Raw genomic sequence first — 21,551 nt, forward strand, 5'->3', positions numbered from 1 at the left:
AGATCCGTGGTTGAAAAACCAGGACGAATTTGATTTATACGTAGTTTTACACTGTAAAAATCGTGCTTAGAATTCATACACTTGTGATACATGTTTAGATCTAAACGTGTTTAGAATTGTGTTTAATTTCTAAACACATTTTTCAGTAAGCACATAATATTTAAACATGACGTGAATTTAAACACGTTTAGAAATGAAAGTGTATAGAAATTAAACACATTTTTCTAAGCTAAACACGATTCTAAACACAATCATAAACACATTGTACATAGACCTAAACATGTAAAAAAAAAGTGCACAAAAGATGTGCTTAGAATTGTGTTTAGAATCTAAACACCATTTTTACAGTGTACTTTAATATTTCTCCGCCTTGGAAATCAAGAGTATATGTGTTGCTGGATGGTAAGCAAGCATCAGGTTATCAATTAATATTATGATGCCGTTGTAATAGAATCATAATGAACAGAAATTAAAAGACTCGTTTTGATTCATTGCTAGATAGTGAGCTTAACGTCCAGCGGCATACATACATATTCAGGAATTTACATGTTCATGATCTAGCTTTGTATAAGGCTGACACAGAGAGTCGGACATTTAATGTGTTTTGCCTAGCTCGTTCGTAAGGGTATCTTCTCACTATTTTTTTATTTTAAATTTTATCTTTTGAAGTTGTCTGTGAACAACCATTCATCTATCCTTTTGTAAAATAGGAAACATCATATTGTTATACATTCTTTCTTTTCTTTGTTATCAAACAAACAATTTAATTGGTTTAAATATATTTTATTGTTCATAAATAAAACAAACGGTTGAGACATTAAGTTTTACTACTTAGTAATATCTACTCCAGTTTGGTTGGTAAATCTTTCATGAGTTTTAATATACCAGCTTTAATTGTAAATTATCAATAATTCGTTTGTGTGTCGGAAGTATTCTTTATACATTAAGAAGAGGATACTATGGTTTTAGTTTTTATGCGCATACTCTTAAGTATTAACTACCGAAAAGATTTAAATCAGTGTACACGAAATATTGTGCATTTTATATTTATTCTAATCTCCAAGGGGGAAACGTGATTTAGCACATAATAGTGCAATATAAAGAAACGTACTGTTTGTTTATAAATTTGTGATTTTGGCATATAATGTGATCAAATGAAATGTTACTATATGTTTTTATAGCAAATAGTGGTTTTAAATCCCCAAATTAAATTAAACTTCATTGTTGTCAATCAACGGACCATTCATTCGTATGGACTAATTGTCTTTATTTATTACGCATTCATTTGATTATTAAACGGTGAAAAAATTCAGGGTGACAGGTAGAACAATCAAATGTCGGATTAAGCAGTTTGTGGCAGGAGTTTTTATATTTTGTCTTTAAAAATGTGGTCACCAAACGGAGTTACAAGGAATCGTGTTTCACCAATTCTAAATGGACATACCCGTTATGATAGTGATGTTAAATCGGCAAAATCTTCAAGTGGTATACAAATTGACATTGAAAAAAATGGCCACATTCCGTCTTCTTCGTCAAATAAATTAACAAATCTTATACGACGAAGAAAATATGACAAGTTACACGTTGATAATGCTGGACATTTAATGTTGGATACTTCAGAAGGGCAGGGAAAGAGGACACCTCATATTTCGGAAAGACGAAGACAGTAAGTTGGCATTTGGGATTTATTTAAAATGTTGTAAAAGTCAACACTCAAACACAGAGTTTTTTAGTTGCATTTTTTAAAATCACCCCCAGTTTTTGGTGGGGTTCACGTTGCTCAGTCTAGTTTTCTATGCTGTTTCTTGTGTACTATTATTTGTCTGTTTGTCTTTTTCATTTTTAGCCATGGCGTTTATTTTCGATTTATGAGTTTGACTGTTACTCTTGTAATGTATCTTTCGCCCCTCTTTTAATAACAACTGCAAGCTAATAATAATAATATTAATTTAAAAAAATATTATAATCCCTCTGAAAACAGCACTTTTCAAGGGATAAAACTCGAAATCAATAAGGTATTCAGAAAAAAATATATATTTCCCTTGAAAATCCCCAAAACGCATTGTAAATGTATATCCCCTTCGGATGATTGTTCACAAACTGTTCAGTTTTATTAGCAATATTAATTTTCATCTGTCATAAACATCATAAAGATGTAAATAGACAATTTTACTGTCTGTTTTGCTTTTCTTGCAATCTAGTATTGGGATACCCAAACCTTTAAATGCTTTGCGTAGATATAAGTTTTTTAATTTCTATATATTATGACACATTTACAACATCAAGAACTTTCTCTGCTTTAAAACTGAGTCTCATTCGATATAATCATATTTATATATCTGTTTAAAAACAATTAACGTCATTATCTACCATTTGTATATTGTTTCGCCAGAGTTTCATAAAGAAAGAGGCAATTTCTGTTAACTGTTGGCCGCATATTATAAAGTGTAATAACTCGAGATTGAGATTATAAAGTGTCATAACTCGAGATTGCGATTATATATAAAGTTTCATAACTCAAGATTGAGATTATAGAGTGGCATAACTCGAGATTGAGATTATAAAGTGTCATAACTCGAGATTGAGATTATAAAGTGTCATAACTCGAGATTGAGATTATATATAAAGTTTCATAACTCGAGATTGAGATTATAGAGTGGCATAACTCGAGATTGAGATTATAAAGTGTCATAACTCGAGATTGAGATTATATATAAAGTTTCATAACTCGAGATTGAGATTATAGAGTGGCATAACTCGAGATTGAGATTATAAAGTGTCATAACTCGAGATTGAGATTATAAAGTGTCATAACTCGAGATTGAGATTATAAAGTGTCATAACTCAAGATTGAGATTATATATAAAGTTTCATAACTCGAGATTGAGATTATAGAGTGGCATAACTCGAGATTGAGATTATAAAGTGTCATAACTCGAGATTGAGATTATAAAGTGTCATAACTCGAGATTGAGATTATATAGTGTCATAACTCGAGATTGAGATTATATATAAAGTTTCATAACTCGAGATTGAGATTATAGAGTGGCATAACTCGAGATTGAGATTATAAAGTGTCATAACTCGAGATTGAGATTATATATAAAGTTTCATAACTCGAGATTGAGATTATAGAGTGTCATAACTCGAGATTGAGATTATATATAAAGTTTCATAACTCGAGATTGAGATTATAGAGTGGCATAACTCGAGATTGAGATTATAAAGTGTCATAACACGAGATTGAGATTATAAAGTGTCATAACTCGAGATTGAGATTATAAAGTGGCATAACTCGAGAATGAGATTATAAAGTGTCATAACTCGAGATTGAGATTATAAAGTGTCATAACTCGAGGTTGAGATTATAAAGTGTCATAACTCGAGATTGAGATTATAAAGTGTCATAACTCGAGATTAAGATTATAAAGTGTCATAACTCGAGATTGAGATTATATACAAAGTTTCATAACTCGAGATTGAGATTATAGAGTGGCATAACTCGAGATTGAGATTATAAAGTGTCATAACTCGAGATTGAGATTATAAAGTGTCATAACTCGAGATTGAGATTGTAAAGTGGCATAACTCGAGACTGAGATTATAAAGTATCATAACTCGAGATTGAGATTATAAAGTATCATAACTCGAGATTGAGATTGTATATAAAGTGTCATAACTCGAGATTGAGATTGTATATAAAGTGTCATAACTCGAGATTGAGATTATAAAGTGTCATAACTCGAGATTGAGATTATATATAAAGTTTCATAACTCGAGATTGGAATTATAAAGTGTCATAACTCGAGATTGAGCAACACAAATCTAAAAAAAAAACAAAGATGTGTTCCTAATTTACTTTGAATACAGAAACGACATTGTTGCTCTGCATATATAATTTCTAAAAAGTTAAACTATCTCAATTCAAAGCGAATTGATCTACCGGATACATTTTGTAATGGTTGCCTTATTCATTTTATTTTCGGTTTTTTTCAATAATTTTCATCCGTTTATATCAGTTACCAACACGTTTTAAGATGTTTAATCTGGATTAGCGATTTTAACTATGACATAATTGACAATAGTTTATAGTACAGATAAAATAAAACAGTTTTATACGAAAATCCTAGTTAGTTTATATAATCTCTTTACAATAAGCAAGTACATGTACAGATACACCTAACCAGTTTATTGTATTATGTTGATTCAAAAAAGGATCTGAAGACTTTTCCTGGAATGAAAATTTTATGTTCATGATGAAATTAAAATGTATATATCTAGTAACCAGTTAATTAAAAATATGAAAATTTTTAAGAAAAACTTTTGTACAATCCGATTAGTAAAATTGAAGTCATTAACTTGAACCGCCGAAATTTGAAACTTTAGAAATATTTCAACTTCCTATTCTCATTTCCGAGGATAAGAACTTCCTCTTGAGGGAAAGAGTTTCAACATACCAATTGAAGTGTTTTGGACGAAAAGTCTTTAAAATACAATAAACTAACCCTGGAAGATGAAACAAAGGACTGTACAAAAGTCAGTAATCCAATTAAAATTCGACAAACACCACGACCGAAAGGGAAATTTGATGAACAGACAAACAACAGTCCATAAAACACTACACATACAACTTAAGAGGGGTCATCACGAACCCCGGTAAAACCCGTGGTGAACTCAGGTGGTCCGGAAAGGTAAGCAGTTCCCGTTCTAATAGGTTCATAGTAAAAGCCAATGCGATAGTGTGGTGCGGGATAACTGTAGCAAAACAAAAGCTTAATTAGCTTTTAATCGAATAAGTTCAGTATAAAGACCAATGATATGAACTGGTGTGCAAAAAGGCACAAGTCAAAACTATTTAGAGGATTCTAGCAGAACTGGGGCAAAAACTGAAACTTTACAATACGTAGGTTACTCCCTATATACTTTTTAGAACTATTAAACCAAGTATTATTTTGATATTATTTATGCCCTATGGGGTTCCAAATTTTCAATCTTACTCAAAAAAAGGTTTTTTCCCCAATAACACTCAACCTGCGGAAAAGTGGAGACCAAAAATTCTAGCACATATCCAAAAATGTCATTAAAGCTAAATGATGATGTACCAATTCATATAAACAGCTTTTGATTGGATCTAGTCGGCATCAATAAAAAGTATTGGCAGTTTTCCATCACCCTAGTAAATTGTAAGCTTGATTTAATGATGTCCATATTGGTTCACTCGCCTTCCATATTGGTTCACTCGCCTTTGAAGAGAATGAAAATATAGAAATTGCAGAAGAATCTAAAACCTATATACGGTACACGAAGATTCTCATAAATTTTAATTTTAACTTTTGCAAATCCATTTAATTTGAATTTTGGTGGACAGTTGTCTCATTGACAGTTATACTTCATCTCCTATTTATAGATGTAAGGCCAGAAACAAGTCAACCATTGTCTCCATTTCCCTATACCACATCTCCTATTTATAGATGTAAGGCCAGAAACAAGTCAACCATTGTCTCCATTTCCCCTTTGTAAGCCTTTTTCTAAATATTTGTGTAGTTGTGTATACGTCATTACTTAACACATGTTTTTGTCTCTTTATCTGATATGTTATCTTGAGTATGCTCTTCTTTCATCCTTGTGCTGTGAATAAAGATTAAACAATCACATAAACAAGACGACATAATGATCTTTCATTCCACAAAGAAGTGTTTATTTATTTTAGATATTTTATGGTAAATTGAGACTTTTAATTATATTTTAATGATGTATGTATTATGGATTCAAAAGTGTTTAAGAATCGAGCTTGAGGAGAAAATTAATAGTAATCTATACAATTCCTACGAAAACGTTTCGTATTTAGCTCTTGTTTCCCTGAACAAAAGTGTTTGTTTGGAATATGAGATGCCTTTAAAACGATTCCATCGATTTTGGACCGCCAAGTTTCTTTAAATTTCCGTTTAAGACAAACAGTATATGCCATAATCGTTTTTCTCATCAACATCTTCAATTTTTCTATGAAAGTCTATCGATAGATGTAGTTTGTGATAGTGCTTTGGATTTCATGCAACTTTTACTGTTTCTATGGCGGTAATACAAGAAATCTAAATAGACGTTCAATGGATTTCTATAAACATTATTAACCGTCTATTCAACAAATGGAAGTTTTTAACGACCTTGTCTATTGAATTCACAGTAGCGTGCTTGCCTCGAGTGCAAGAGAAAATTGGTTTGAACCCCTGTCGGATCAAGCCAAAGACTTGAAATTTGACATTAGCTGGTTCTCCTCTAGTCATGAGACATGTCTTTCTGTGCCCTGTTAGATCTAAGTTTTGAACTAGTACGTTCATTGTATCTATCTAGTACAAAACAAGATCTATATTCACATTACATCAGCGTGTAAACGTTCTGGTATATCAATTCATCCATTCGTCTGATCAAGGTTTTCGGTTTTTTTCTTCGCTCAATGTCTGACAAAATTATCTTGTGAATGCAATTCCACGATCGTAATGATAAAATCTGCATCATCCCGACGAGAGTCTAATACTTTTCATATGGAAGCATTTCAAATGATTTCTATTGACCAAAAAGTCTGTGCCTTTCAAAAACATTAATACCAGCATAATTATGTTTTCTTACGTCCTCTCTGAGATTGTTTTGCCTTTCATATTAAATTACGGTTCTGAATTTTATTAAATGAAAACTAATATTTGAATGTTTATTCTATAGAAACAAACTGTTTGAAAAGCCTGTAAAACCAGTAAAAGGATGTGATGCATGGAAATATCACCAGAAACAGGTAGGGAAACACAGACATAAGATATAAGGAAATAATATACATCCAAGTATAATACATACAAACAATATACATCCAAGTATAATAAACAATATACATCCAAGTATAATAAACAATATACATCCAAGTATAATAAATACAAGTCAAACAATATACATCCAAGTATAATACATACAAGTCAAACAATATACATCCAAGTATAATAAACAATATACATCCAAGTATAATAAATACAAGTCAAACAATATACATCCAAGTATAATACATACAAGTCAAACAATATACATCCAAGTATAATAAATACAAGTCAAACAATATACATCCAAGTATAATACATACAAGTCAAACAATATACATCCAAGTATAATAAACAGTATACATCCAAGTATAATAAATACAAACAATAAACATTGACATAAAACAAAATTTAAAATAGTCATATCAGTTTTCACATATGATGATAACTATCGTTTAGTAAAATAACGAAAATGCCGAACTCCGAGAAAAAATATACACGGAAAGTCTATCAACAAATGGCAAATTCAAAAGCTCAAACATATCAATCGAGCGGATAACAACTGTCATATTCATGACTTGCTACAGGCATTTTCGTATGCAGAAAATGGTGGATTTTATAGCTAGATAAACCTCTCACTTGTAGTCGCATAAAATTCTAAACAATTCAGTATGTTTGCCATTTTTGTTTTCAAAATTTTAAGCGCAGTACTTACATTTACAATTTACATCTAAATGTATTTAATCTGAATAAATACATATTCCCTGCACGAAATGAAAACTGTATATGTAATGTTATCTATATTATTCAAGTGTTTATAATAATAATGATAAAAAAAGAACACATTCTAATATGGTTTAATATTGAATTATCACAGCAAGTGAGAAATACGGTAAATTATGTGTTATTTATTATGGTATTAGGTTATCAACACGTTCTTTTTCTATACTGTTCATCTGTGTCACCATTTAACTATACAATACACGATCACTTGCAGTTAGTATGGTATCTAGCTTTAGTCATTGTCTTTCTGGGAGTAAATGTTTAAAAATAAATGGGAAGACGTTTAAGAACTTAAACACACTTTTTTTGTAAGATCATAATTTCCTTAAAGAAAACATAATATGGAAGGAAAATATTTGATAAGAGGACAGCTCAATTTTCTTTTAATTCATGTTGGATTATTAATACTGTGATCACATTGAATACCCTTTCTTTTTACATCATATCAATTCAAAGTAATCAATTTGGGTATTGGGTCTTTAAGTTTTGTTTCCGCAAATATTTGACATGGCATGTATTTGCTCCCCTTTTTTTTTTTTTACTTTTTTCAAAATACCAGGACTTGACTTTCGTTTATTATTTTTTAAAAGACACTTTCTGTTATTTATTTTGTCATTTAATTTGTTTTCAGAACTGGAGAAAATTTAAAATTAGTTTAAAGGAAACTGGATATAAACTAGAACTATGGAGATCATGGTTCAAGAGAATAGAAGGTAATGTAACTACAATACAATTAGTCCTTCGTCCTTTATCAATAAACGTGACACGAGTAACAGTAGAACAGGAACTGCTTATCCTTTCGGAGCACCTGAGTTGTATTATAATTTTATGTTTGTGTTCGTGTTGCTCAGTCTTTAGTTCTCTGTATATTGTATTAGTGGACTGGGGATTTCTTTAGAATCCCTCTGGTATGTGCCTTTTTTGTTACCCCACCTTTTTCAACAAAAAAACTGATGTGTTTTTTTGAAATTCAAACGCAACAAAATCTTAATTCTATGAACCTTGAAAAAATTGTATGTTTGCTTCAGATTCTGCACAATTTGATATGCTGAGTCTGTACTTAACAAGTGGATAAATTATTTCTCATTATGATCTTATGACTATCACGATTCACTTAACCTTTGTATCGATATAATATACAAATAAGGATGTGGTGTGATTGCTGTAACGAGACAACTATCCAACACAGTTCAAATTAAGTGAATTTTAAGCAATTATAGTGACTGTTTTTATCACGATTCGCTGTAGCAGTCAATTTAACCTATACTGTTCGTACAAAAGACATCATTTGGTCATTTTATTATTGGTCATCAATAAGCTATAAAATTGACTTCCCAAATTTCCAAGAGACTCCAACATAATAAACCATAAAGACTCAAGACAAAACGCATTAAAGATACTAAGTGTATAATTTGCTACGTCAGGTGTCTTTTCTAAACCTCATCGATATATCAGGATTATACTCTGGGTGCGGGATTTTCTCGCTGTGTTGGAGATCCATTGGTGGCCTTCGGCTGTTGTCTTCTCTTTTGTCGGATTGTTGTATCTTTGGAACATTCCCCATTTCCATTTTCAGTTATATTTGGAATGCCGGTGGCGTGTTGCAAATAGACCCCGTTGATTTGGTTCCCCAGGCGCGCGTTGTAAGCATCTGATAATTATATCAACTAAGGCACTATATGTACGAGCTATACAATGTGGCAAATGTGATCGGTGCTTTAGTGGGTCATTTTCAATATCGTCATACCATGACGTGCTCTCTATGTTGTTTGACATACAATTAACATTGTACAGGATAGATATCAACAAAAGAAAGAAGTCAGCACTAACTGAAGGGTTTGAAATACGGATAATTGTAACACCGTGTACTGTTTGAAAAAATAGTATCCGTTGTGTAAGTTATTCACTTGAACTTATAACTATACATAAGGGGTTTTATTCATTTCGATTTGGGGATAACGAATGTGCTACTGTTATTTTGTTTATGCCTACTTCGACACATTAGATCACATTGACACCATTATTACCCTACTTTTTTTTTCTACAAAAAGACGTCAAATTTGAGAGTCTTCATATTAAAAATGTCTTTTCGTGATGAATTCATTTAATTTTCTTAAAATAAAATATAATGACCATTGACTCATAGCGGTTAAGCAAATAAAAAAGACAAGAAATTGTTATAGGAGAGTATACTTGAATAAAATGCAAATTTGTTTAAATCTATCTGTCCTTATTCTTGACCGATAAAAACACGCGATATATTCCGATCGTGACAAGATATTCGAGCACTTATATTCAATATAGGATATTTGTATTTGCTGTTACCTGGAACTGAGTCAATTCAATCATTCGTACGATCAAAATAAAATGTGAAACTTGAAAAGATTTTAAAAGAAAACAAAGAAAACTATTATTTGTTATACACCATACGTATTACGCATTCAAATGGTAGATTTAAACTTTTCTCCATATCAAAATGCAATCTGTGGGGTATTGTATCACCACAATATTACCATTCATGATTGAACAGATTTTCATCGAACGTACTGCTTTATAAAGTATATGTTTATTGTGTAAATTTAAAGGTCTAATAAATGACACAGAGGTTGTTTATGAATTCAATTATTGACTATATTGTATTTAATTTCGTACTGTTTCAATATTAAAATAAACGGTTGAACGGTTGTTTCCAATGTTTACGTTCATCCGTCCGCTGGGAAGAATTGTTCACACCAACTTAAAAATCATAACCCATTGTTCATTATGACGTATTATGTTTCTTTTCGCAGAATTGGCTCAATGAATATGAAGATGATAGTGCGAGTTCTATGGACAAATATTTTTGTTTCTTTTTGCCCCTTCCTGAAAGTTTAACATCAACGTTCTAAACCAATAATTTTGCACTGTAACCGAGCCATTATTGTCTTAAGATAAAACATACATCGTGCACATGGGTTACTTCGAAAACAACACCTGACACTAATTATACATTGTATTTTCCAGGTCATCAAGGAACAGGAGTGCTGTCATACTTTGTGTTTTTGAAATGGATGTTCTTTTTGAACCTTTACTTGTTTTTGATAATGTTTTGGTTTGTGGTGTTTCCTCCAATTGTATTCAACGCAGAAAGTACGTACACTACTGACGTAACAGGTACCAGTGTATCAGGGGTTTCCACTACTAATACTGCCACTTGTACCTCAGAGTATGATACCAGTTTAGTTTATTCAACAAGTGGAGCTAGAGTTGTCCAGGATTTCATTCAAGGAACTGTAAGATTTGTTTTATACTGTTTTCGTATGATTTATTGTCGGTTGCTCATCGAGAAACAGTCGGCATCGTTATAATTCCTGGACCCTCTAAGTTTTAACAATAATTTTCTGCTTAAAAACTTTTGAAAAAAAAACATCCTTCACTGCCATTGCAAGTGTTTTAACTTCCTGGCATATCATTAATTTGATAAAGATGTTTTATTTGATGACGGTAAAGGTAAACACATTTCAATTCTAAGGATATCCAACCGATCTACAATTCTATAAATCGGTTAAAGATGTTGGTGTGATATGAAGTTATTGCTGTTTAACGCTTGTTTAATGCCAATAGAGCATGTAATAGTATGGGTCATGAAATAAAACAGAATAAACCCTGGAAGAATTTGTTCAGGTTTATTAATTGGGTTTGTTAACGCGAAACATACATTAGCCGTCGTTTTTTTTTTAACAAATCGTAACAACACAAAAATGAATAAATTCAATTTGGTTTTGATCAGCAACATTTTAATCTATATATTTTAATGTAATCTACACATGTGAGGTGTTCACGGAGTATATTCAATTATTTTCTAAGTTTACCCAAGTTTTTTCAAGATCACATTAATTACTTAACACAAAAGTTGTGATAAATAATCACATTTTGTCAGTTACATAGCAACTATCTAGTGAATACTTCTGTAAAATACATCCTACAGTTACTTAATGAAATTTGCTCATATTTATTCAATAAATTTTTAACATTTTACATCTCGGTTTTAAATTATAGTTAATTTGATTTCATGAATAAGATAATACTATAACTATACTTAACATGTTGTCCCTTCTATCTGTATTATATATGCCCAATCCTACATAAAAACAAATTCACATCAATAAATAATTAATAAAAAAAAGTACAATCACAAAAATACTGAACTCCGATGGAAATTCAAAAAACAAAAGTCTCTAATCAACTGACAAAATCAAAAGCTCAAACACATCAAACGAATGGATAAAAACTGTCATATTCCTGACATAGTATATGCATTTTCTTATGTAGAAAATGGTGGATTGAACCTGGTTTTATAGCTAGCAAAAACTCTCACTTGTACGACAGTCGCATCAAATTCCATAATATTGACAACGATGCGTGAACAAAACAAACAGACACAATTGATAAAAATGTCAAAAATTGGTTAACAGCAGTGAACATAATGTTATCATCTTAATCACTTAAAAAACAAATTAATGTAACAAAGAAGCACAAAAAGGCATACATCAAATAACAATCTCATTTTGCTTCTTTACTATACGATTTACATGGTACTTATTAACAGTTCAATTTACACCATGGCATAAAAGGGTGATACCTGCTCCTCTGTCACTGTCTCTAGTAACAGCTATTTCTTTTATTGTTTTGCAGGGATGGATGGAGAAAACAGCTCTCTTTTATGGATGGTACCCTGCAAAAGAGATCAATATTACATCTTCTAATGAATACTTAATGCCTTTTGCCTATTTTATGGCAGTACTTGGTGTTTTATTCTTTAGTCTTGTACGAATGGCAAGATTGTAAGTTATTTAAGTACTACTTTTGCAACTATGTTTTAGTTAATTTAAAACTCACTCTAAGTGGTTGCAGCTTCTACATGTACTGTAGAGTAACTAACTTGTAAAAAATAACTTCTCTGAATAAAAAAAAATACCTAAAAATGTGAACAGGAACCACTACACATCAGACCAACTTGCCAATTGAGTGAAAGAACGTAAATAAATAAGAACTGTCAATTTTGAAACTTTCAAAAGTAGGAGATTACCGCATGGTGAAAAAATCTATAAGGAAATTTAAAAGTCGTAGATTTCTTGTCTCAAAATTTGCAGTTAAACTTTAAGTTCTAACTCTCTTTTTTGATATTGATAGTCAACATCCATAGTATCAGATTATTAACAGATTGCTGTTAAACAACTACACAACATACCAGGACACTTTATAGGCACTCTCTAAAATTATTGTACAAACTTACACGTTTTACGTATTTGTTGCTTTAAATCATTTTTGTTTTTCTTTCATTACCCACCATTTCTATAAAAGAAATGCGTGTAGCAAGTCAGGAATGTAACAGTTGTTTTCCGTTCTTTTGATGTGTTTGAGCTTTTGATTTTGCCATTTGTTAAGGAACTTTTCGTTTCGAAATTTTCTTGGAGATCGGTACTTTTTTATTTTACTTTGTTCATAAATCAGGTCGTCGCTTGTCTCGTCTTAATTGTTCTTAATTAGTTGTTTCGGGGCCTTTTATTGCTGATTATGCAGTATGAATTTGAGCTCATGGTTGAATGCTGCACGATGATCTATCTATTGTTGTAAACCTCTATGTCGTTTGGTCACTAATGGAGAGTTGTTTCATTGGCAATCATATCACATCTACTTATTTTTATAAATGACACTTTGTAAATTCTTATACAAAACAATATAGAAAATGAGTGTTTAATTCGTTGCTCTATGATCCTTTTTTACTTGAGAAGGTATTGTATTTATCAACATCTTTATACCAAGCGTTGTCTATAGTACACAAATATAATTTTAGCTCAAGCCAGATAGGAAACTTTGTAGGGAAATTTGTCATTATAATAATTGATAGAATTTTACAACAAACACGATGAATGTTTACCAATGAATGTTCACCAATTTTGCATTGATTGCTGATCGAGGAAATGTCAATATTAATAAAAACCTAAATCTTTTTTTTTTCTCAGCACAATTAGAAGTTTCAAGGAAAACTTAGCGCAAGATAATCAAAAGGATAAAGTAGACTATTGTAACAAGGTATTTGGAGGATGGGATTATGCTTTGGATGACGAAAATACCGGTCATGGCAAGAAAAACAGTATTTACAATGATATAATTGTAAGTAGTTGTAATGTTGCATTTCCTGAGAGTAACTTGTAATGATTATGTGAAAAGTGGTTCAAAGAAATACTTTTCAAAAGAGCTTTGGAAAACGAAAATATATTTCATATAAAACCAAGCAGCCGTATGTAAATATATATAAAAAGGATGAAATTTTTGCTGACCATGATGATGTGACAAATTTGTCGCTGGACACAGTGCAGGCGATGTTGCCACTATGTCTCAATACATCAATGATTCATTAGATCCCTTGATTTTAATAGAGAGACATCAATTACAAGGCTTTCCTGAAACTATTTTCCAATAAACGCAACATTATGACAGAACGTGCTCTCGATTACAAATGTGATGAACACTATGATGAACAGGAAAAACAAAAGAAAAACTTTAAATTGTTTTACTCTTTATTTCTTTGTTATATTATAAAATATAATTATAAAAATTGAAATTTCATTTTTTTAGTCTAATTCTTTTCGAAACTGTCGATCTTTCAAACATATTTAGTGTAAAGGTCGGAATACAAAAAAGTACACTACGCTAGTACCTCAAATAAAATTTAAAAAGAGGCATGTTATTAAATAATGCACACTATTAAAGGTTAAGGGCTAAACCCAAGGCGTGTCATTGATATGTTACTGATATTGGATATGAACATTTTAATCATTTTAATTTTATAATTACTAGGCTAACCTTGATCATCAGAAGTACTTGTTAACCAGATCAGAATGGACGACGGGTCAAAAATGTAAGACCTACACAATCAGGGTGGTGATAAACATCTTGATTCTGGCTATTCTTGGTGGAGCAGGATACTTGATCTATTATGTCAACACATGGGCAACTGATGTAAGTGAAATCATGCGAAAAACAGTGTTATGAATAATTGTTTTATAATTTCCTATCTACTGTTATAATAATGATTTAATAAAAGAACGAACGAAATCTATTTGTACCTGTCAGCTTGTCTGACTGTTTTAAAAATAGCACTATATATTGCCGTTTGAATAGGGACTTTCCGTTTTGAATTTTCCTCGGAGTTCAGTATTTTTGTGATTTTATATTTTAATGCAATTTACATTATCAAAAGAGTAAAAGTAACTTAGTGAGCCAAATTTACATGGATAATCATGCACTGTACGATAAAGAATATTGAACTAAGACAACTATTTTTAATTCATTTAAATTTTACAGTACCTTGCTACAGAAGCCTCAAGTGGGAGTGTGGTGATTCTTCTTGTAGAATTTTTGCCATCTCTGACAATTACTTTCCTGAATGTAATAATACCATTGTTGTTCGAAGTACTGGTCAAAGCTGAGGATTACACAGCGGAATTTGTCATCAAAATTACATTAGTCAGGTAAATACTACTTCCGTCACAAACCCTGTTGAATACAAGATATGTGATATCATTTATAAAATCATTTGATACCTTTTGTAAAGTGTACAGTTCAAAATAATTTATGAGATGTGAGTTTGGCTTAAAAAATTCAAGGCAATCGTACAATTATATCTAACAATGACGCCAACGAAAACATTTTAATAGCTCACAGTATAGTAAAACATAACATATGGTAAACATATGAAAAGTCACTAAAAGTTTGACTGTTTTGGAACCTTTCGTATAAAATTTTCGGTAATTTCGTTATTTTACTTTTTGTATTCGAAGAAAAAGCCACAATCAAATATCATATCCTGTGGATTCGTTAACTTTCGTTTGCATCAATTTTCGTTATGTAAAATAAAAACCGTTTTGAGAGTTGTGATTTCGTCATTTACGTCTCAAATTTACTAAACACATATTTTTTCGTCGAGTATGGTTAATTGATCATTCATTTACCTTCAAAATTACTGTTAATTGAGCTTTCATTTACCTTCAAAACTAATGAAAATTGATATTCTAACAATTAATATGAATGAATCCATGATATCTCAAACGATCTGCGAGGACATTGGTTTACATATGTGCCAGAAGCAGCAAGTTCTATTGCATTTCTGTATCTTCCTTCACAACCAGGGGATCATTTGTTAAAACCATCACATTCACAATATTAGTTTTTCTAAGGAAAAATCCACCCTTTTTGATGTTTATTGATTATAAGTTTTATATTTTTTTAATGCATTAAATTCTATTTTCATTCCTTTTGTTGACAGAACTGTGTTCCTTAAGTTGGCATCACTTACTGTATTGATGATTTCATTATATATCCAAATAAGCTGTTCAACGAAAACAGCTAACTGTAATGTTTGTTCAACAATTTATGTAAGTATATATTTACTTTTCATTCTTTCATGTCTAATTTGTAGATTAATGTGAATTAAAAATTAAAACATGGTGTATGTAGAAGCATGCTTCTAAAGCGCTTTTCTATATTAAACTCCACCAGGAACGCTCAAACATTAATATTTGAAAGCCAGTTATGTAAAAATATGTAGTCACAATAGTAGATATAAATGACCAAAAAGGGCCCAAAGGAATAGCAAATTACATCTAAGTCACATTTGCCTGAGATGTTTGAACCTAGGTTTCTTAATTCCTTCTTAATTTATCAACATGTAATTTTAATTTTTGAAAGGCATATTTTCAAATAATGTCAGTATCGCATATTAACTAATGAGCTGAAGATAACCTCGTGGAAAGGCAGTCCACGAGCATTAGCCTTTTAGAACTGAGGACCTTCATATTTACATAAAAGCACAAAATTAAAACAAAACCTTTAACTCAATCATAACAATAGTAAATTGCAATTAACTATATAGATTGTTTAACGACAACATTGGTGGTGTTGAGGATGAGTAGTAACTACTGTAACGTTGGACCATCTTCAATGATTAACTAAATATTGTATCATCATATATATGTCTTTTTTTTAGTGTTGGGAAACATATGTTGGCCAAACATTATATAAATTGGTAGTGTTGGATTTCTTGGTGCACATCATTGTAATATTCTGCTATGAATTACCACGCAAGTAAGTTTAGCACAACATGCAGATCAACTAAACTTTTAAAACAGTTTGATTAACGTTTTTATTTGTATTTTGTTTTTAAAATGTCATGAGCAAAACAAATGTCAAACCTTCAAATGGTTCGTTCTTTTCTTTTTTCATTTCTTAATGATCAAACAATCATCTCAATTAGACGGGATATGATTTCACGGGTCGCACGAGTCTCGTGTTTTCTAAATCTCAATTATGCTGTTTTTATATATTTTCAGGCTGTGTACTACTAAATGTTCATGCGGGGTTTGTGCTAAGATTGGACCTGCTGAATTCGATATTGCCAAAAGTGTACTTGACTTAGTATATACACAAGCACTCTGTTGGTAGGTTATTCTCAGATAAGTATGGATATATAAAGAAAGACAACAGTAGAATACCTCTGTTCAAAAGTCATAAATCGATTAAGAGAAAACAAATCAAGGTTACAAACAAAATACGCGGGAAACACATTATCTATAAGAGAAAGACTACGGAACAACAAAACACCGAAGTGCAAGAAAAACAAACGCCAACATACATACAAACAGACTATTTGATAATAACTGCAATATTCCTAAGTCTAATGAATTATTTCTATCTTGAATATTGATTTCAGGCATCATTTGTGACAGATAAATTGCCATTTTATCATAATTTTCTACCATCAAAACTCAAACTATTTGCTAATTTTAAATATTGGTTGGCTTTTTTTTGTAATTTTATTTGAAGTAATTCGTCATATGCATTCTTATCTAATCAATTTTTTATTTTGTTTTATTTTGACATTGTTGTTGTTTTTTTAGGATCGGATTCTTATATTGTCCACTACTGCCTGCATTAGCTATGATTTCAACTTTTACCCAATTTTATCTCAAATTGGTATGTACTTTTATATACATTACACTTATCACAGGTTTTGAAATATTTTATGGAACTAGTATGATAAAATAAAGCTGCATAGCTAAAAAGAGACAAGTTATCATAAAAACAAATTAAAAAGTTGCCATACTGAATAACACTGTGTCAATGAAAATAATAGTTTCCGTTTTTCGGGCAGCAGAAGCGCTCTTTTGTATAAGTAAGATAGGACATTAAAAGTATGGCCAAATTAACTTACGTCAAATTTGCCAGAGGGAGTTGGAACAAATTATACCAATAGTGTCACCAAATAATTTAAGAAAGGTTTGTTACAAATCGTTTCTGTCAAGTTATTTTCACAAATCTTGTAACATCTTTAAGCACTCATTCTTATTTAACAGCAAATACATCCTTGAATAAAGGACAGAATTTCAGGTTAAACAATTGCTGACAGGAATCTCACCTAAACTTTTGAACTTATATGTATTACTTTTTTTCTGTTTTCAGTTTTCTGCTTTATATACCACAGTACCACCAGAAAAGCCTTATAAGGCGTCAAAATCTAACAATTTCTTCATGATAGTGCTTATGATAACCTTTTTCTTGTGCTGTTTCCCAGTAGGTTATTCTATGGTCAAGTGAGTACATTTCTTTATTTGATGTTTCAATGTAATATCAATGTTAATCGTAAATTTCCTGTCACATTAGTTCTTATTTTCTTAAAGTGGCATTAGCTACGAGATATACAAAGCTATGAATTTTCTTGGTTCAATCGTTAATGAAAGTGAAATAGTGAAATGACAGTTCGTTCTTATCAGCCAGTATGGTTCATATTTGTCAAAATAAGCAAAGAAACATCGCTGTTGAATTATTCACTTATAAGTGAATATTTGAAACATCGCTGTTGAACAAGTGAATAATGCGTATTCATTTGAAATTCAATTGAACCCCTTAGCTAGAAACAGGTTACGTATGAACTAGGTGTGTTCAGCTATTAAAAGGAAAAGAATGTCAACGTCGAAAGTGAAACGAAGGTACGCCATTTGGTTGACTGCTAAGTTCTACAAAAACTCATTTTTATAGAAGTAAACTCGATTATAAACGTACTGTTCTAACTAATATAATAAATCAAACAAACATAGAAAAATAAAATGGAATCTATTTTTAACCGGATTTTTGTGACAAAAATGTTGGTTATTGATTTGGGGATGTACGGCGGTCGGTCGGTCGGTCGCGCGGGCGGCAACTAAATGTTGTCCGTGCATTTACTCATGAACTGTTTAACCAAAGCTTTTCAAATTTTAATATGTTGTTACTGATGATAAAATGGAGGTCAAGTTCAATAATGACGATTTTGGCTTTTACCGTTAAGGAGTTATGGTTCTTGAAAGATTGAAAAATGGCGTTTCCAGTCGTGTCCGTGCATTTACTCATGAACTGTCAACCAAAGCTTTTCAAATTTTAATATGTTGTTACTGATGACAAAATGGAGGTCAAGTTCAATAATGACGATTTTGACTTTAACCGTTCAGGAGTTATGGTTCTTGAAAGATTGAAAAATGGCGTTTCCAGTCGTGTCCGTTCATTTACTCATGAACTGTTCAACCAAAGCTTTTCAAATTTTAATATGTTGTTACTGAATGACAAAATGGAGGTCAAGTTCAATAATGTCGATTTTGACTTTTACCGTTCAGGAGTTATGGTTCTTGAAAGATAAAACAAAATGGCGTTTCCATTCATGTTGTTGCATTTACTCATTAACCATTCAACCTAAGCTTTTCAAATTTTAATATGTTGATACTGATGACAAAATGGAGGTCAAATTTGATATTGACGATTTTCACTTTCACCGTTCATCAGTTAATCTGGTTCTTGTGATATTTCCAGGACACAAATAAATGTTAATAAATCCGGTTGTGACAGACTCTTTTTATATCGGATAATGTGACCGTCGGCAGTCTTCGACAGGTAACCTCAATGGTTAAGTAGATGGTGTCTAGGCTAAAAAAAAATACACGAAATACTGATACACAATATCGAGTTCATGCATTATTAAGGCAACAGTATTATAAAGCTGATCGCAGTATATCATGCATTATTAAGGCAACAGTATTTATACAGCTGTTCGTAGTATATCATAAATGTTTATATTTAAACTTTAAAATTGATTTTGGATAAACGTTTAAGTAAGATATAAGTCGAATATGGGAATTTGAGTCATATCGGTGAACAGAAATTTGACAGCTTATGCTCATTTGAGAAGGGTAGCTAAGGTGGCTTAATAAAAGTAGACCAAACAGAAATAAAATTTCTTTATGTATGTCCCATGCTTCAACTGTATTCATGCATAACATAATGAAGTTATTTCAAAATGCTAATAAACCGAAGTTGTATGTATGGAGTCTTTTCTCCAATTTTCATTTTGGTCTGAAGAGGCGTAAGGCACTTTATTGCATTGAGTTTTAAAGACATTGATAAAGTTTTTGTTTTCATTGTTGGTCTTGTTGTTTACATTATTATAATTTTGATGAATTACAGGATCACACCATCAAAAGGATGTGGGCCTTTCAGAATCTACAGTGATATGAGTGTTTCTGTAGACACTACTATTAGTAACTTCCCAGATGGATTGAAGACTGCTATTGATATTCTTACTTCTACTTCAATGATCGTGTCCATATTGACAATCCTATGGTGAGTTCAACCAAAAAAAATATGTATCTCATTATCAATTGCGTGTAATTTACACTGATACTTAAAATTATCACTATAAATTATGTATCTCTAATAATATAACTGTTGGTATGTTAAGTCAATAATTATCCGTAGCTGATAATTTGCTGTAAACGTTTACTATTTAAATAATTGCCAATATTATTCATAGGAGAACAAAAATAGTTCACTTATAAGATTGCAAAATATAAATAATTAAAGGAAATCTAAAACAATAAGTTACTATTAATAATAGTTATAGAAATTTGTTCAATATTTTATAAGCCATACTATCTCCATTATGTAAATTTTCACTTTTATGACGAACAATCTATTTCAAGTGGGATATTGCTTTCATACTAATACACTATTTTTTGTTGAAGTTGTATAAATTTGCATCATGGAGTAGTAGAAATTGTAAAATATTTATCAAACAACATTATATATTTATATCATTGGATAATAATAAAATTGATACATATTTCTATCAATTATTTTTTTTTTTATTCGAATAGATAAAAATTTGATATTTTGTGTCACATAAGTTTTTGCATGAGGTGCACACACGATGTCAAAATTGGGTCACTATCATGAATCTTGGGTAATTTCTTACAAATATGTTGTTTTCTTATACGTTTATACCGGTAATTTAGATATAGGAAGATGTGGTGTGAGTGCTTATGAGACAACTCTCCATCCAAATAACAATTTAAAAAAAGTTAAACCAATATAGGTCGATGTACGGCCTTCAACACACACAGAGCCTTGGCTCACACCGAATAACAAGCTATAAAGGGCCCCAAAATTATTGTATACAAATTGATAACATTTGACGGAATCAATTAATGCATCTTTCATAAACGATTGATATGTTTTTATTAAGACCCTATGGTTTCTTTGATATCGTTCACTCTTATCTTTTTAAATATCTATATCATATGCAATATTTCACATACAGCGTATTGTATTATACAATTCATTTTTTTCTCAAACTTCGCAATCGTTAAATAGCTCATCGTGATGTTGATTCCTCACGTAAAGTATCGCATTTTGCACACACTATATTCTTCTTTGCATACAGAAAAAAGTCAATAAATTAAATTCAAATCAACTCAAATGGGTAAGATTAGTCAATTCCTAAAAATTTAAACATGTTCAATGTTACTGGATAGATACATTTTTGTTTACAAATTATATTTGAGTAACCCGATTTGAGTCATATTAGGATATCAAACCATATTCTCTATGATGATACATAATATG

The 21,551-nt window shown here is 31.0% G+C and overlaps 1 protein-coding gene across 4 annotated transcripts in view; it reads left to right on the forward strand.

Annotated features, from left to right (window-relative positions):
- The window catches only part of LOC143045992 (transmembrane channel-like protein 7), a 40,339-nt gene that overhangs the window by 18,544 nt on the left and 244 nt on the right, over positions 1-21,551 (forward strand). For 3 of the 4 annotated variants that reach the window (XM_076218904.1, XM_076218905.1, XM_076218902.1), the window contains exons 3-15: positions 6,715-6,784; positions 8,212-8,293; positions 10,584-10,852; positions 12,255-12,403; positions 13,586-13,736; positions 14,424-14,585; positions 14,931-15,097; positions 15,892-16,000; positions 16,612-16,709; positions 16,955-17,062; positions 17,522-17,597; positions 18,084-18,214; positions 20,115-20,270. In XM_076218904.1, the coding sequence (XP_076075019.1) occupies positions 6,715-6,784; positions 8,212-8,293; positions 10,584-10,852; positions 12,255-12,403; positions 13,586-13,736; positions 14,424-14,585; positions 14,931-15,097; positions 15,892-16,000; positions 16,612-16,709; positions 16,955-17,062; positions 17,522-17,597; positions 18,084-18,214; positions 20,115-20,270 (1,728 nt within the window). Of the gene's footprint in view, positions 1-1,088; positions 1,667-6,714; positions 6,785-8,211; positions 8,294-10,583; positions 10,853-12,254; positions 12,404-13,585; positions 13,737-14,423; positions 14,586-14,930; positions 15,098-15,891; positions 16,001-16,611; positions 16,710-16,954; positions 17,063-17,521; positions 17,598-18,083; positions 18,215-20,114; positions 20,271-21,551 lie in introns of those variants that run through there. The other variant, XM_076218903.1, reaches the window with a different exon arrangement.

The sequence above is a fragment of the Mytilus galloprovincialis genome, chromosome 9 (genome assembly GCF_965363235.1).
Source record: "Mytilus galloprovincialis chromosome 9, xbMytGall1.hap1.1, whole genome shotgun sequence".
Lineage (NCBI taxonomy): Eukaryota > Metazoa > Mollusca > Bivalvia > Mytilida > Mytilidae > Mytilus > Mytilus galloprovincialis.